Genomic DNA, 17,650 nt, shown 5'->3' with positions numbered 1-17,650 from the left:
GCACAAACGCTAATGTAATTGTCCCACCCCAGTGAGAGATCCCTGTCTTTCAGATCAGGGGAACCGAGTGATTTGCACAAAGGCACAGAGTGAGTTGTTGGAAGAATCATGATCCTTGTTCTTAGTCGTATACTTACACCACATGGCCCCTGGAGGCAAAGAGACCTATACTGGAGGTTTTATATATATCTATGTGCTTAAATATTCAGGCTGTAATTCCATTTTGAGATTCCAATCTGAGCAAGTCTGTCAAATTGCAGCCTTAGGTACAAGGGAGAACATATACTAAGCTGCTTTCCTTCTATCCAAAGATCATCTCTATGACCTAAATTTAAATGGCCCCAGTTTTCCATGGAACTAACAGTGGCCTAATCAGGAAGGCTTCATATTTCTGTTTCACAAGTTCTGACAAATTCCAGTGGCTTTAATTTGGGCCCAATAATTTCTAGTACACTTCAGCTGCTTTTTTGAGTTAGCACGGTCTTAAGTAGTTTACATTTTCTGCATACGTTGCACTAGGAAATTTTGACTCCTCCTACTGTGACAGGGTTAAGTTCTCTAACTATGCCAGATACGTTTCTTATTTTCCTAGCAATAACTGTTTGTATACTACCCTTCGTGGATTTAGAGACCTCTTTGGGCAGTGCATGCTGGGGCTTATGTGAGATGACAAAGTAAACAGGCAAGGGTATATTTTTAAGAGATGTGACCTAATTTCGGGTGGCCAGTTTTAGACACTGAAGATATGTCTACGCTATATTTTAAGCCCAGGTTTCAAACTTTGGACGCTAGGTTTGAGCCTTTCTGTCTACACACAAATCGTGCTAACCCAGGGTCCCAAGACCCCTTGGGCTTCAAGCCCTATTGCTTTGCAGTGTAGATTCAGCACTACTGGACTCATGTTCTGGGAATCCACCAAAAGTGTCCCACAATCCCACAGGCCAACTTCCTTTGTCCTCTGGACAGTCAAGTTTGGACAGTCAAGTTTTCCCATACTGCACCATGAACAAAAAGCTAGAGCAGCCACGTTTTGGGTGGGCATTAGGAAGTCTGGAATATGAGTGATTGGACTGTGGGCCCACATCATGCAGTGTAGATGCTTGAGCTCCAAGTTGGGACTCGAGGTTCAACAATTCCTAACCTGGGGCTAAAAATAAGTGTAGATGCTCAAGCCCTAAGTTAACAAACCCAGGGTCTGCTGACTCAAGTTCTAACCCTGGGCTTTCATTGCAGTGTAGACATAGCCCTAGAGGTGTGTGTTTTTTAAACAGGCATTGTTGAGCACCTGCAACTCGGGTAAAATTAGTGGGCATTCAAAATGAGAGGCTAGTCTTACAACATTCTGTCTTAAAAGTAAAAGAGCATATTCCATGAAGTCAGAAGCTTCAGTGTGGGCTATCCAAAGGCCACTTTTTAATATATATTAAATTTCTGGAAGGTGCTTAGATTTTAAGAAACAGATTATATTCCTATGATACTTTTTTGGCTGTTTTGAATAAGGTTTTGTGAAGACAACTGCAAACTTGCTAAAAGTATCTGTAGAGGAGCTGCTGGAAACACTAAGAATTCGAACTATAACTGCTGGAAAACAGCAACAAGTCTTCAAGAAGCCATGCTCCAGATTAGAATGTGAAACAAGAAGGGACTGCCTGGCTAAAGTTATCTATGCTAAGTAAGTTCCATCAGCAATGTTGCCCTGACTGTCTGTACAAGGTTTAGTTAAAGTGTCAATGTGACCAACAGGGTTTTATCCTAGTCCAGTCAGTCATTTCTACTATATTCCTCTGCAGCCTATGTAGCATGACTACATGTACTTGTCCTTGGAAAGCTTGCCATGTGATGTCTGTTCAAGAACATTTCTAATCAGTTAAGTTTTATCTTCTACATGTTTGAACATTTGAGGATTTTTTAGCATTTTCAACTTTCTAATAGCTTCATGTATATAAACATTTTAAAAAAGCATAATATGGCAGCACTTTCCAAACTCTTGTTTTATAGCACTGGCTTTTTCAGTTTCAGCTGTGAAATTGCATTAAGACAACTGAAAAACAACTACTCTTCCCCTCTCTCTTGCAAATACAGCAATTGCTTACATGGATGTTATGCAATTACAAATGGGAAGGAGAAGTGGTCTGTGCAATCACTAGTGGGATTTAAATGCATTTAAAATGTGGCTTATATTATGAAAAAGCTTAGGAATCCCTGAGCCAGTGCTCCCCGCTTTCAAAACATAAGTCAAATATCTACTGTGAGAAGTTTGCTTATTGCACGAGTCACTGTTGTTGTTTAGATGCAGCACTAGAGATATATCTCCAAGTTAAAATAGTTTGAATACATGGGTCAGTGCTGTGAAAATTTTTTTCTTCTCATCAACTTCCATGACAGCCCTATGTGATTCTGCCTTCTGATAAACATTAGAGAAACAAATGTGCATATTCTCTCTCCCTCCCTCTCCTCCCCACTTCGAGACCCTGATCCTACAATAAGTTCTGCATAGATAAGGGGCTTAGCACATACCTCATTGTATGACTAGGGCCTTGGATTGTAAGCTTTTTGTGGGAATTGGTCTTGTATTTGTGCAGCTCCTAGCACAATGGGGCCACACTGCTGGTGCTACTTCAGTCGAAGATAAAAAACATGGTATAGGTGATTTTAAAATAAAGAAAACCCTTTCTTGAATGACAGGTTTCAGAGTAGCAGCCGTGTTAGTCTGTATTCGCAAAAAGAACAGGAAGACTTGTGGCACCTTAGAGGCTAACCAATTTATTTAAAAGTGCCACAAGTACTCCTTTTCTTTTTGTGTTTCTTGAAGAAACTCTAGATCAAATTCTGCCTTCACATTCTGACTTCCCTTTGATTTGAGTGAGACAACGTGATGTAAAGTAAGGCAGAATAAGGCCCTGTGTCCTTAACTGAATCAAGCCCTTAAGGGTTTAGGTCCACAGGAGTTTTTTAGGTGCCATTTTCAAAAGGGCCATAGGCTCCTAAGTCAATTAGTCGTTACAGTGCTGAGCAGAGCAATACCTAAATACGTGTACTAATCTGCTAAACTCCCACCAAACTCCATGAGACTAGAGGGAATAAAGGGAACACACACGGTAAAATAGGGTCTTGACCTTGTGTTCCCATATTACAGTATAGTCTTCTGCTCTTCAAAACTTATTAGACACAATTAAGTGAATTAGTGGCAGGGGTGTGTGGGCTCCTCATTTGTTTGAGGAGGTCTCTTAACTTTATTCAAATAGTCATGGCCTACCTCTGACTTCATAAAAATTAGTTTAGCTGCCAAGATAAAGTGGGAAGCTATAAAATATTGGGGCATTGGCAGTAACAGTCGGAGTCAGAAAAAAATCACTGGAAAACATAAATCAACTGATCACTTACCCTGTAAATATAAATCTTTTCAGCTAATCAGGGTTCTGTTGTTTACAGATTATTTGACTGGCTGGTTTTAGTGATAAATGGAAGCATCTATGCAGATTCTCTTGTGTGGACCAACTTTATAGGTATGGTTTCTAGTCCCTTTTTAATTCAAGAGTAGAAAGTAAATCTGTAGACCCAAACACACTAGATCTGATAGAAAATAAATATTTTCCCACATTTCTCCAGGTTTGTTAGACGTTTATGGTTTTGAATCTTTTCCTGAAAACAACTTGGAACAGCTCTGTATTAACTATGCCAATGAGAAACTACAACAGCACTTTGTAGCATGCTATCTGAAGGCACAACAGGTACTGTCCCTCCACAAGATGTCTAACACAAGGCCATTTTATTTATTCCTACGTTACTATACTGTTAAATTCCTGATTACAAGACTGATTTTGGTTTTTTAACCTAAAACTCTATTTTGTGGCCTGATTATGCAATTTTTACTCTGTCACAGAAATAATGGGCATTGCACAGGTAGGTCAGGATTACTTAGGGTATGTCTACACTACGGAATAAGGTCGAATTTATAGAAGTCGTTTTTTTAGAAATCGGTTTTATATATTCGAGTGTGTGTCCCCCCACAGAAAATGCTCTAAGTGCATTAACTCGGCGGAGCGCTTCCACAGTACCGAGGCTAGAGTCGACTTCCGGAGCGTTGCACTGTGGGTAGCTATCCCACAATTCCCGCAGTCTCCGCTGCTCATTGGTATTCTGGGTTGAGATCCCAATGCCTGATGGGGCTAAAACATTGTCGCGGGTGGTTCTGGGTACATATCGTCAGGCCCCCCCCCTTCCTTCCCTCCCTCCCTCCGTGAAAGCAAGGGCAGACAATCGTTTCGCGCCTTTTTTCCTGAATTACCTGTGCAGACGCCATACCACGGCAAGCATGGAGCCCGCTCAGGTAACCGTCACCGTATGTCTCCTGGGTGCTGGCAGACGTGGTATGGCATTGCTACACAGTAGCAGCAACCCATTGCCTTCTGGCAGCAGACGGTACAGTACGACTGGTAGCCGTCATCGTCATGTCCGAGGTGCTCCTGGCCACGTTGGCTGGGAGTGCCTGGGCAGACATGGGCACAGGGACTAAATTTGGCCATTCTCTTTAGTCCTGCAGTCAGGCCTATTGAACCGTCTTACGGTGAGCAGGCAGGCGATGCGGATTGCTAGCAGTCATACTGTACCATCTTCTGCCGGGCAGGCAAGAGATGAGGATGGCTAGCAGTCCTTCTGCACCATCTTCTGCCGGGCAGGCAAGAGATGAGGATGGCTAGCAGTCCTTCTGCACCGTCTGCTGCCAGCCAAAGATGTAAAAGATAGATGGAGTGGATCAAAACAAGAAATAGACCAGATTTGTTTTGTACTCATTTGCTTCCCCCCCCTCCCCTGTCTAGGGGACTCATTCCTCTAGGTCACACTGCAATCACTCACAGAGAAGGTGCAGCGAGGTAAATCTAGCCATGTATCAATCAGAGGCCAGGCTAACCTCCTTGTTCCAATAAGAACAATAACTTGGGTGCACCATTTCTTATTGGAACCCTCCATGAAGTCCTGCCTGAAATACTCCTTGATGTAAAGCTACCCCCTTTGTTGATTTTAGCTCCCTGAAGCCAATCCTGTAAGCCGTGTCCTCAGTCGCCCCTCCCTGCGTCAGAGCAACGGCAAACAATCGTGCATCTGAATTGAGAGTGCTGTCCAGAGCGGTCACAATGGAGCACTCTGGGATAGCTCCTGGAGGCCAATACCGTTGAATTGTGTCCACAGTACCCCAAATTCGAGCCAGCAAGGTCGATTTAAGCGCTAATCCACTTGTCAGGGGTGGAGTAAGGAAATCGATTTTAAGAGCCCTTTAAGTCGAAATAAAGGGCTTCATCATATGGAGGGTGCAGGTTTACATCGATTTAATGCTGCTAAATTCTACCTAAAGCCCTAGAGTAGACCAGGGCATACTTGACCAAGGATTGTCGTATGGGGCCCTTGCAGGGAGGGGGACCATCTGTGGAGGAAATAAAACGTGTATCCACGTACATATTAAAAAGCTGTCACCGAGGGTCCGGTGACATTGGGAATTGCTGAAATGTTCAGAGCTCATCCAGGGGGCATATTGGTGCTGCTGAATTTATTGGGCATCTCTTAAGGTACGTGGAGTCTGAACAGTGATTTCCTCAGAAATTGCAGCCCCAGCACCCCTTTCCTGTTAGGAACACAGGAGTTAAACCCATGGCTCTGTAATGGTCTTGTGGGCAGTTCCTGAGGGCCAAAATTCATCCCTGGGCAGAGAGCTCATGCGGGGCCCTGTAATAAGGGCTTAAATGATACCTAATGCTTTGCGTGGGCCCTCTGCCTTGGCAGTACTCCTCATAAACCAAGTTGCCATTCCCTTGTCCCTACACTTACTGTCTGCCCTGTGTTATGAGTGGGGAAATAGCCCTGGGAAAGGACGAGCAGTATTTCCTACTCTGCATTTCAACCACTAGAAAAGAAGGGCTTGAGTTAATTTAGAACCATACAAACATTTATGAAAATACTTTGCACTTTGCGAAGCTGTTTTTGCAACCACTGGCTAGATCACAAGAAACAAACAAATTCATTGCTAATTAGATCTTGATGCATCTGAATATAAATTTCAGACCTATAAACCTTCAGACTGTAAGTGTTTAAATTTGCCAAGTTGTACAGTGTCTAGCACAACGGGGGCCCAACCCTCACTGGGGCTTGTGGCTGCTACTGTAACATACTTGTTGCATTCTAGCCCATTATTACTCATATATCCCCATTATGCTTTTTGCCCTTTCAAGTGAGCTGAAGGATACAACGCTATCTAGTATTTGTGGCAGTGAGGAGATAGCATAGTAGTGCAAAAGTGGCCCCGAGTGTAAGTTATCCAGAAATTCACGATCTTGTACGCTTGTGTGTTCCACTGACTTTTTTTCTTAAACTGCTCTCCTGGGGTGACTGTGTACAACTTGCCAGCACACAAGGGGTTAACCATCTGTACAGATGGAAACCAGGTTTTGCGCATGTGCGCAAATGACTTTTCCCCTTCTGACTGAAACAAAATCATAATCTCCATTTACAGAGCCATTTTATGCCAGCTGCAAGTCACTGCTTGACTTCTTGCCCTTCTTGATACGGCTGCATGCCAAAGAGTTTATGTTCCATTCGTGAGTCTGCCTAAGCAAGTTTAACTTGCCACACGCTTTTAAAGTTAACAAAAATGAGAACTCGTTCTGCTTTATCACTTGTCCGTTTTGTTTTGTAAGAATGCTGAACTCTGCATCACAACTGCAGTACTCGAATCAATTACATTGATTTTTAACTGCAATACAATCCTTTTCCTTTTGGATCTAATTTAGTTTTCAAACACAGAACTGTTAGTGGGTGTGTGTTGAGCTCTTGCTTAGGGCTTAATTCTGCCCTAAAGGTGACCATGTGGGACACTCTTTCCCTTTAAGGGAAACCCTGAAGGGGCATCTGAGTCACAACTTGGCTTTAACCTTGTGTGATTTGCTCTGTAAAGCATCTCTGCAGTTTTATGAAAAGCTGCACAATTCCCACCTATCCCCTACAGATGGCCCTGTGGGGTTCTGGTACTAGGTATTAGGCAAAGATTTTAGAGCTCTTATGTGAGAAAAAACTTCCAAACATTTGTAGTTCAGAAAATGATGTTTAAGGATATGAACTGACTTGTTCTTTAAAAAGCCAACATGAAACAACTGTATGTCGAGTGACCAAAAGCCCTGTGTGAAATACTTCACCAAGTATACTGTGAAATACTGGGGCCCTGAGGAGAACATTCTCCACATTTCTCTTGTATTAGGAAGAATATGCAGCAGAAGGTCTAGAGTGGTCTTTCATAAACTATCAGGATAACCAGAGCTGTCTAGATCTGATAGAAGGAAACCCTGTCAGCATCTTTTCTTTGCTGAATGAGGTAAGTTTGAGCTGAACTGATAATACTGTCTCGCCTGCTTTTCTTCCTTTCCTCAACTGTCTCCGAAAATGACCAAAGAAAACAAGTCTGATAGCAGGTATACAGTGTGTACATTCTATTTAGCACGAAACCTGCCAGCAGTGAGCTTCATAGTAGAATCACTTAAAGGCGAAAGAGCCAACTGTTCCCATAATACTATACGGGAGCTTCTTTTTCCCACATCCCTCCCCCAGTCTTGCAGGGTATCCTAGGCACTCCATTGATGTCAAACATAGAACCCCAATGACTGGGTCACTTTTTTTTAAAGTACTTTAACATTAAAGGACTTGGAATACCAAATGCAACATCGACCTTAAGGCATTTTACTTGTCTAAGTATACTAATGCCTGAAAGATTTTATTTGTTGCGCAGGTAAAGTTTGCCTATATCAAATAGGACATGCTGCAATTCTACCTTTTGTTTTCATTACACAGGAGTGTCGTCTGAACAGGTCCTCTAATGTCGGCCAGTTCCAAACCCGAATTGAGAACGCTTTGTCTCATAACGGGTGCATAAGCCGGGACAAGTTTAGTAAGAAGCCAAACTTTGTTGTTTCCCATTATGCTGGCAAAGTCTGTTACCAAGTGGAAGGTATGGTGGAGAAAAACAGGGTATGTATTTTAAAAATAAAAATAAGTACATGGCTCATGAAAGAAGCTAGCCTTAAAATAGTGTTTAACTGCTGTTTAACATGGTGCATGCATCCACTACTAGTAGATGACTGTTTTGGCCATGTGAAAGGGGTTGATCATCTCAGTCCAGTTCCTAGTGAACAATCACCAGGACAGGTAGCACCTTTGGTAGCAGGCTCAGAGGCCCAAGGATTAAGGGAGCCATGCAGACTCCATGACCTCTTGCCCCTAAAGATGTTCTCTCCAGGGTTTGGTCATATTGCTGGGGCAGCGTAGAGGCGTTTGCACTACTGTTGCATATTGTGACTAGCGGACATCAGCTTCCAAAACTGTCATTGTGCATTTAATTATGAATATTAAATTCAGATTTTAAACTTCCACATGATCAGGGAAACAGCAGCATGGACTTACCTTTGGCCGTTTACTAATATCACATGGAAACTTAAAACTTAGCGTCTTTCTGCACCATGCCTACCAGGAAGTTAATGAGGTAATCTGTGAACACAAGAATCTATTTTATATTATGTCATTTCTGATACGGCAAGTCACCTTTTTTGCAAGGAACTTTTAAGAAATGGTATCGTGATGCAGTGAATATCATCTCTTATTCAGCATAGGAAAGTGTTTTAATGTCCATTATGAGGACTACCTGATGATTAGTTAACTAGCCCTAGGGCAGCTTAACTTAAACTAAACTCCATGAGTGCTTTAGTCTTCTCACTGTGCCATCCCTCCATAAGAAAATGCTAGTAACAGACACCATTTTTAGTAAATATGGTCTAACTCTCAGCATTTTCCTGTATTTGTGAATTCATATTCAATACATGGGGTCAGATCTGAAATGGTCTCTAAACCATTGCTTTTGTTGTGTAATAAAATTCTGATACAGCCTATTTACTAACCTTATTGACGCCAAATGTGATGACTATTTAGTTACATCTTTAAGGGTGCCTTATGTATCCAAGTAACTCCACCAAATTCTAGTGACGTGTATTTGCTGATATAGGACCCAGTTCCACTGGAGTTACTCCAGCTTCTGAAGAATTCCCAAGACTGCTTGCTTCAGAAGTTCTTTCCCATGACAGAAAAGAGCCAAAATGATACCAAAACCCAGAACAGAGCAGCAGCAGTTACAGTGGTCTCCAAGTTCAAGGTTGGTTTGTTTGAGTGATGCTACTTACATACTATATCCTTCTGCCTGATTTCTGCTGCTGTCTTCAAGTAACTTATGGTAAAATCCTTCCATTTATTTCCTGACTCTGTGCCAAATAATGTTTTGATACACTGGTATAAAACTCCACTGTTGAGTAGAGAGCCTCTGTATTTAAACAAGTAGAAGTTGGAGTCTGTTGTACTTCCTTTGTGCTTTTTAACCCATCTTGTGGCTGTATGTCAAACCGATACCTCCGTCTCCGGACTTGCTACAACCCCAGGCATAGAGCAATCAATCCACGTACGAACATTGAATTACCCCCAAAATAAAAAAGTGCCAGAAGCTATCTTTAAAGGAATACTGATCATTTGTTCTAGCTGTCCTAAAAAAAACAAACAAACCAGCTGTGCTTATTATGCTGAAATTAAGCAGTTCTGCTCTTGTGGGCCTGTGAACACTGCCATGAATAAACATCAGGATTTTTTAAAAACGTAATTATTGATTAGCCAAACTACTCTGGAAAAACAAAAGGGCCTCAATATGGCATGGTCATTAATAATTGCTATGTTTGTTTCTATAGGGTTCACTTGAACGTCTGATGCGGATCTTGCATAGCACTACACCTCATTACATCAGATGCATCAAGCCTAATGCTGACTGCAAGGCAATGACCTTTGAAAAAGAGGAGGTAACTCTACAAAGAATTTTCCTCGGAGTCCATGTCTTTCCATTGGTTTCATACTGAGCTTTGCATCAGGCCCTGTATGATCTGGATTGTAAAGCACTTTTCTTAGCAAATAACTTGAAAGTTTCATTTGAGACAAGGGAACTTACCAGAGGGATCATAGATGATACTTAAACTTCTCCAAACTAGGGTGAATCTTCAGTGAGGATCTCTTCACTGCAGCTTCATTGATAAATACTGTGTATGTGAAACCTCAGTTTCTCTTAGATGATGCTGTTCAGTACAAGTTTGGATTTAGTGGTTTGGGGGGCTTGGAGCTCACTCAACCTAGCTCTGAGTCAAGACACATCTTAATGGCACAGTCTATTTTAGAATACACACCTTTAAGCTGTGCCTACTCCTAGTTTCTATACAAGGAGGTCTGCCAACTCAGATGAGAACAGCTGAAATGCATGCTGAGTGGGAGGTTCTTTGGGAGCTGAGCAATTGTAGCTAAACTTGGAGAGTCTCAGCTGGTGTAAAATCAAAAGCTCTGTTGAATGGAGCTATGCTGATGCTTATATCTACAAAGGATCTATCTTGATGGTCCTTTATTGAAATTAAAAACAAGAATCTGGTTTGAAAATTCAGGATCAGTTTCCTGCCATTTGTGGTGAGGCACATAGGTGGCAAATCCTCAGTACAAATTGCAGGTAAAAGTTTAGCTTGGGGTTGGAGCAAAACAACCTACTTCACAAAGTAAAGGAACTTCTGCCACTAGTGAATGAGCTGAATGTGTGAGGGGGTGGAAATCGGACACCTAACGAAATTAAGTTTCAAGACTTCTGGCAAACTGTCTGGGATAGGACAGTCCTGTCTAACTCTCTGCTCAGAGTTAAATGTAATGTATCATTTGTTTTAACACACTCACGCTACAGTACTTAAGCTAAACTCCCACTGTAGTAAGTGGGAGATGAACTCCATAACTTTGCCATCTTTCAAAGAATCAACAGATTTGAGAGATTGAACAGGTGAACGTTAATTGCTCTTGGAAATTTTTTGAATAGAAAGGTTCAAGTCTTTTGAAAAACTTGTAGGTTATCAAAGGTAGTTTGCACTGATAGAAACCCTGGTAAACAATACCTAAACAGAATGAAAGTGTTTACATTCATGCTATAGGTTCTCAGTCAGCTTGAGGCATGTGGCATAGTAGAAACTATCAGCATCAGTGCAGCTGGATTTCCTATTAGGTAAGTCCTAATGAATTTTAAGTTTCTTGTGTTTACTTTACTTTATCTTCAGAATATAGCTGCTTAGTCTTCATAAGACAGATTTGTCTAGTGTAACTCCACTGGCTTCCACAGAGTTTGACCAGGGACAATTTCATCCCTCTCTACATATTTATATTACAACGTAATTGTTGAGTACTTGTTATTATAGAGATTGAGTGGGCAGATAAGCTCTTACCTGATTAGCCAAATGTAAATTGGCAGGAAACCTACATATTCTGCTGTATGGCTTATTTAGACAAATGCACCTTGGTGAAGAATTTCAAAATAGTGTAGAGAATTTTAGATGCATATTCCGCTTATTTAAACAGAAGAGGCCTAAATTCCCCACCTTCGTTTTTAAAATCTCCATGCTGAAACAGCCCTATGACCTGTTGGCTTAAGAAATATGGGTATAAGATTTGTCACCTATGTCCATTTCTCCACCCCCACATCAGTGTAACAGTTCATTATGCTGCCACTAGATCAGGTCAGCCTTTGTACATGACAATTTTGAAATCTGCCAGTGGCACAGACAAGTCACTTAATTATTCTGTTCTTAGTAAGGAATTTTGTATTCTGAGATTTGGAGAACCAACCGGGGATTTAGCAACACAATTCCCACTCATTTTTAGTTAGCTAATGTCTAAATCCATTAGCTTTTGGTGGAGATTTTTGAAAACCAGCTATCATGAGTGCTGTCTCTGGATTTTTCTCATAGAAACAGTGGGTTTTTAAAGCCATCTGAGCAATTCTTTTGCAGGGTTGTCCTGTATTTAAGAGCCAAGACTTAACACAGCAGAATAGCTTTGTGATGCAGTAAGTCGCAGTGATAGCTAGCTTGCCTCCAGTAGTAAAACTCTGTGAGTTTAACCAACTAAAAATGGAATAATCCTGTTAAACCAGGGCATGGAATATCTGCTGTTGCAGTGTAGAATTCCCTAAACAAAAACTAAGTCTATACCTGTGTGCAATGGAACCTTGCTCATCCTTTCCTTTAATAATCCACACCAAAAATTAGTTTTTTTTTTCATTAAAAGATAATTTTTAAGCATTTGAGCCATACTGTAAATGGTACTCATGTAGGATTGATTTTCATTTTGGCTGTCAGGGTCTCCTTCCAAAGTTTTACTGAGCGTTATAAAGTGCTGGGAAAATCACACACATCCAATACAATGCCAGATGAAAATGGTTTCTCTCCCGCTAAGAAGAAAAGAGGTAGGTTTTATTCATTTCACTCAGCTCACTGTAGTATACAGAATTTCTTGATATTGCATAAATCAAATACAGCTACTGTATTATCACATGTTCAGTTTTGGGGAAGTACCTCATTTTTGAGCTTTCATAGTATTTTTACATTCTAGTCATTAATTTCCATACAATCTGGCATTTAAGGCAGGTTTTTAAAACTGTTTAACTAAAATTACTTCCATGCTAAACCCTCCATCTTTGTGCAGATGGCTGTATTCTCATCTGGAGTAGAATACGATTTTTCAAATGATCCTGTTTTTTCTTTTGTGAATATTTTTATGTTTTTTGCATTAGATAAGTAAACTGAAGAATTTTAGTGTTTGTTTTTGTTTGCTTACGGTCCTTTCTCTGTTTCATGTATCTGTTGCCAAATATACAATTGGCCTCTAGCTTTACTGGATTCTGCTGCTGCTATTATACTGCTTCTTCTACCTTTCGCAAACTTCTCTGTGCGAGTCTGTATTTCAGAGCAACAATTTGAGGATGCACTGTAAAAAGTAATCCTATTCACAAGGTAATACATATGCTGTGAATTCCTGAAAGAGGGGCTATTAGGAGACGTACCAGCTCATTCATTGTTAAATTTGGCATGGAAAGTATCTGCAACGTGCACCATATTAATCCATTTTTTAACCTTAATCTAATTAAGTTTGTACATCTAACTTTTAACATAAAAAAGGAAGCCCGGTAAGCTAGGAAACATTGGTCATTGGTGCAAGAGGTTCTAACTCGCTCAGTCTCCTCGTATCTGGGAAAATAACGATTGCTTAGCTTTGGTTAGTTATATGCAGTAAAGTATAAGCAGATAACTATTTTGTCTGTGGCTTGCCATTACAAATTTACTGGACACTGGCCTGGGAAATGCCTTCTCCTGACTAACTACTTTCCCTGTTTATTGTAGTAGGTAACAGGTTGAGGATGAAGAGGAGGAAACTATTTCCTGTTGAATAAGCAATACGGCTATTGGTTCCCAGTAGTGGCCAATGGAAGCACTGCTCATCCCCAGGTGTTCTGTTGGCAAGAAAAGCAAAACTTCAGCATTCAGCCTAAATGTATTGCTTATTCCAACTCTTCCATTTCCTAAAGAGAAATAAGTATTGCAACGAACAAGCAGAAACGCATGCATTGTTAGGGGTGGAAAGATGCAGGGATTTCCAGCTTCCTATATTTGACATTCAGAATCACCAGGCAGCACTATTTTATACTCGGAAAGAGATATGTAGTAGTTCTAGCCTGAATTGTCTATCCTCCAGTCTTCCTTCTTCCAAAAGAAAAATTACCATGTGAAACCTTTTCTCAACCAATTTCCCTCATTCTCGTGCTCACTCTGCTGTCCATTCTTTATTTTTTGGCAATTTCCTAATAACGTGACTAGAACTGTGTCCATCCTATCTCAAAAGTGGCCAGAATAATCCCTCATTCATTGACAGAATCATCTCCTATTTAGGTATCTCAAATGTTTCCCTTTTAAAACTACAATCTAAAGCACTGTGGTGAAGTCCTGCTCAGTGCTTTTGCTTTTTTGCAGAACATTGTCACTGAAGGTCTAAATCCGTTGCCGCTTGCTCCTGTTCTCAGTTTTGTTTTCTAGATTGCATAGGATCTGTTTATCTGTTCAAATCAAGTCTGACTGTTTCTGATCAGTTTCTACGTAGGTGGTTATAACCATTGCAGTAATTCTGCCCTTTCACTTATATTGAGACAATTTTCCAGTCTTTAATTAGATGCTTGACTTTCCCTCCCTTCAACATCTTGTATTTTGCAGGTTTGACTCCAACAGCAGATGATGATGAAGCGTTACGCTTTGTCATCCATGATATTCTTCAGAAAGTGACCGTGGGACAAAGTGCTATTTCCCTGAAGCAAACAGAGACCAAATCAAACAACTCTTTGATGTACTGCGGAAAAACCAAAATCTTTATGACCAATTTCATGGTAAGCACGTTACATTCACCTCCTGGAAGAACAAGGGTGTGCTTCTGCAATACGAGTCAAAGCCCAGTTCCATTATAGACAATGACAAAACTGACTTCAGTGGAACCAGAATTTCACACATTATTTAAAAAAAAAACAAAAAACAAAAAAAACCTTTTACACTTTGGTATGTGGTGAGAACGCTCCAATGGGAGTAGGCATTTAGTCTTTTAAAAACCCCATCTCCATTGTGTCAGGGACATGAGGTATTCACCCAGACTGTACCTGTTTCCATGCCCACTCATTTGCTATTGCTCGTCACAGGTGCACTGAAGATTATATTCAGTTTCAGGCTGATAAATTTCATTCCTCTCCTATGTGTCAAATCTCCTGTTCACAACGTGCTTAACATGTTGCTGAACTTATAGCTACATGCTTTGCTGAACTGGGCCTAGGCTAATGAAGCAGACCACTTTAAACAAGCTTCTTGCATTGGCTTTGATAGTCTCTTTCTTCTAGGCACTTTCCCACCCCTAGGTCTCTTCCCTCTCACTTTAGGAATAGCAGACTAATTAGTATGTCTTTCCTTTGGCTTTTAAAAACATGATCTACAGTTCTAGAAACTGAAATATTTTCATGTCTCCATGGAGACATTAACCCACCACTGTTTAATAGTTTTCTGAAATGTGTTCCTGCAAAATACCAAAGGATCCATCTTCTAAATTAATGAAAAATGAGAGGCCAATCACAGCTTTTTCCTAAATGACTGAATGAATATGCAGTCTACTAATGGCAAGATTTTTTCCTTGCCACAGCTAGAACAACTTGAAGCTAGAAGAGCAGCAGTACTATCTGAGAAAGCATTTTGCATTCAGTGTTGCTGGAGAAGATTTAAGCAGAGGAAGCTATCAAAGCAGAGATGGTCTGCTACCATCATCCAAGCTGGTAGGTGAAAGCCGATACAGGTGTGGTTGTGATGTCCAAAGGTAATTTTTCCAGATGGGTTAAATATTCAAAGTGCCAGGGTCTGGGTGCCATAACTGAACATTGGCACAAAGTTTACAATTAGGAAATGTATACAACTGGCTTTGTTACAGGTAAAGGCTTTGAGATCCTCTATACACCAGTTCCTTTATTCTTGACTCTTCTGATTAAATCTTCAGCTATTCGCTCCTGGTTAGCAAAGAAACATTTTCAAGGAATGCGCCGGGCTGCTACTGTTATAAAGCGTGCCTGGAGGAAATGGAAAGTAAGTACCATACGAACTGCATTGAGTCAGTGTCTGGTTGCCTGCTTCTTTTTACGTGTTTAAAAATATTCTCCTCCTTCAGGTAGTCATAAGACAACTTAAAAGTACAGTGCTGTGACTTGCTGTTTTATTCCTTCCTTCCCATTACTATAAATATGCCTCCTCTGTTTCTCTTAATGGGAAAGGAGAAAACCAGTCTCTGTAGTCTCCTCTCCTGGGACCAGAGTTAGTTTTCTCAAGCTGAAGGATGGGGGAAAGGCAAGAATTCAGAATTCAATCCTGCAGTTAGTCCCCTTTGAGGGCAGCGGGATCAACTCCTCAGTTGCTCTTCAGCTTCATTTAATGGAGAGTTAGTGTTTTAACCAGCCACCTAGACTCTTTTAATTCTGCAGAATGTTGTCCTAGTGGTTAAATTGCCCATGTTGTTTTTGGAAGATTCTAATAACTTAAGGGCATAGGGGGCTACTTCTGAACTAGCTACCTCTGCTCCTTTCAGTCTCTCAGGAATATTGTTTCTTCTCTCTTCCCTAAGGCAAGAATGGATACACTAGCAGCAGAGGAGCTGGATTACGCTGAAGAAAAATTCCATTCCCCTGTTCCTGGTGCTACCGTTTCCTTAGACCGGTCACCTAGTCCACTGGAAAAGACTTGGCCTCTAAGTGCAATAATCCAGTTCTGGCCTCTTGGACTAGTTCTATCTACTGCACCTGTTACAGTGGTTGGGTTTCGAAAAGACCTGTCCCTTCTGGCATGCTTGAAAATACTTCATCGGAACAACGGTTACAAAGTGGAGAGCAATCTGTTCGGCTGTGGCATCACTTCCATTAGAGCACTCCCACAGGTAACGTACCTAATACTGAGAACACTTCAAAGTCAGCAGTATGACCTGACATGCAACAAACTCTGGTTATTACGTAACGGCATAGCTAGTGAGATTTACTGTCCAAACTTGAGCCTTTTGTGCTTGTAAGACACAGCCTCGCCCCACGAATGTTCAAGGCTGAGCGAGACTTCCTGGCTCAGCCAGACTTCCTATGACCTTAGGCATGTCATTTAACTTATAATTATCTGTGCAGTTTCATAACTTGTGCACTCTATCAGGACGCTGAAGGTTAATATAGTGCTGGAAGCATTTTTGAGACTAAAATGCTTGCAGAAGTGCTAAGTATGGGCCTATAAAAAAATCTGCGACACCAGGGCTTTCTAGAATTCAGAGGAGGGCAACACTGAACTATCTCCTCTCCCACTTCTTTGTTTCCAGAAGAGAGCAAATTGGGGAAAGATTCAGTTAGGTAAAACTACCCCCAACTGGTCAAGTCACAACCCCACACTTGCTTCTCCATAAACTGCTCTTTACTTAAAGGCCTAGCTTTTTTTAGTCCTGTTTCTCAGCATGAAATAAACTCAGACGCCATCATAGGACGCAAAGCATGAAGGAACATTTGTGTAAGGTGATAAATGTGCTCAGCACACGGGGGACCTGCATGCAACCACTGGTTGCATGCATGTTGGCATTCAAAACCAAAATCTCCTATTTAAAAATGTAGTACTGTAGCCCCTGCTGGTTTGAAGGGCTTATTGTACAAGTTCTTCTCTGCTGTAACTTGCCCTCAGACTTCAGGGCAGATTTCCCCACCCCTACATACAGGGAGTTGTATTTATTCGCTCTGCAGGTAGTCTAACGTCAGTGGGTTGGTGACTGGTAGCAAACTGAGCCCAGTGTGTGGCTGATTTCTTCCCCCTCCCCTGCAACTAAAAACTAATTATTTTTCTTCCTAGGGCTCTGTCAAGTTTCACTGCAAGAAGTCTCCACTGCCTCACGCAAACATCAGTCCACGTAACCAAGCCTGTATGATCGCTGGATTCAACCAAATCTTACTAGATAGGGGAAAACTGCTCACTACGTAATATGAACTTTTGGCCACCATAAATATTTATTGCACTTTTTCCTTCAAGGAAGCTGCTGCTTCTAAATGTTTTAATCGATCTACAATATTCGTGTATGAGACAGATCAATTTTAAAAATATTGGCTGCTACCCTGGAACCTTGATTCCTCCCCCCACCCCAGTCACATATGTAAGTATTACAGATATATTGGCCATTAGCACAGATTTCTTAC

The 17,650-nt window shown here is 41.1% G+C and overlaps 1 protein-coding gene across 1 annotated transcript in view; it reads left to right on the top strand.

The window, feature by feature from the left end:
- MYO19 (myosin XIX) overlaps positions 1 to 17,484 on the top strand; it is a 29,098-nt gene extending 11,614 nt beyond the window's left edge. The window contains exons 12-25 of the mRNA XM_077836513.1: positions 1,501 to 1,672; positions 3,433 to 3,506; positions 3,610 to 3,731; positions 7,247 to 7,360; positions 7,834 to 8,010; positions 9,038 to 9,184; positions 9,765 to 9,872; positions 11,028 to 11,098; positions 12,228 to 12,334; positions 14,133 to 14,302; positions 15,097 to 15,226; positions 15,445 to 15,530; positions 16,063 to 16,371; positions 17,310 to 17,484. Coding sequence (XP_077692639.1) covers positions 1,501 to 1,672; positions 3,433 to 3,506; positions 3,610 to 3,731; positions 7,247 to 7,360; positions 7,834 to 8,010; positions 9,038 to 9,184; positions 9,765 to 9,872; positions 11,028 to 11,098; positions 12,228 to 12,334; positions 14,133 to 14,302; positions 15,097 to 15,226; positions 15,445 to 15,530; positions 16,063 to 16,371; positions 17,310 to 17,438 — 1,916 coding nt within the window. The 3' untranslated portion in view covers positions 17,439 to 17,484. The remainder of the gene's footprint in view (positions 1 to 1,500; positions 1,673 to 3,432; positions 3,507 to 3,609; positions 3,732 to 7,246; positions 7,361 to 7,833; positions 8,011 to 9,037; positions 9,185 to 9,764; positions 9,873 to 11,027; positions 11,099 to 12,227; positions 12,335 to 14,132; positions 14,303 to 15,096; positions 15,227 to 15,444; positions 15,531 to 16,062; positions 16,372 to 17,309) is intronic.
- Positions 17,485 to 17,650: the final 166 nt, after the last annotated feature.

The sequence above is a fragment of the Eretmochelys imbricata genome, chromosome 17, assembly GCF_965152235.1.
Source record: "Eretmochelys imbricata isolate rEreImb1 chromosome 17, rEreImb1.hap1, whole genome shotgun sequence".
In the NCBI taxonomy this organism is placed as follows: domain Eukaryota; kingdom Metazoa; phylum Chordata; order Testudines; family Cheloniidae; genus Eretmochelys; species Eretmochelys imbricata.
Note: the sequence above shows the minus strand (reverse complement) of the source record. Positions and strands in the feature narration are given on the sequence as shown.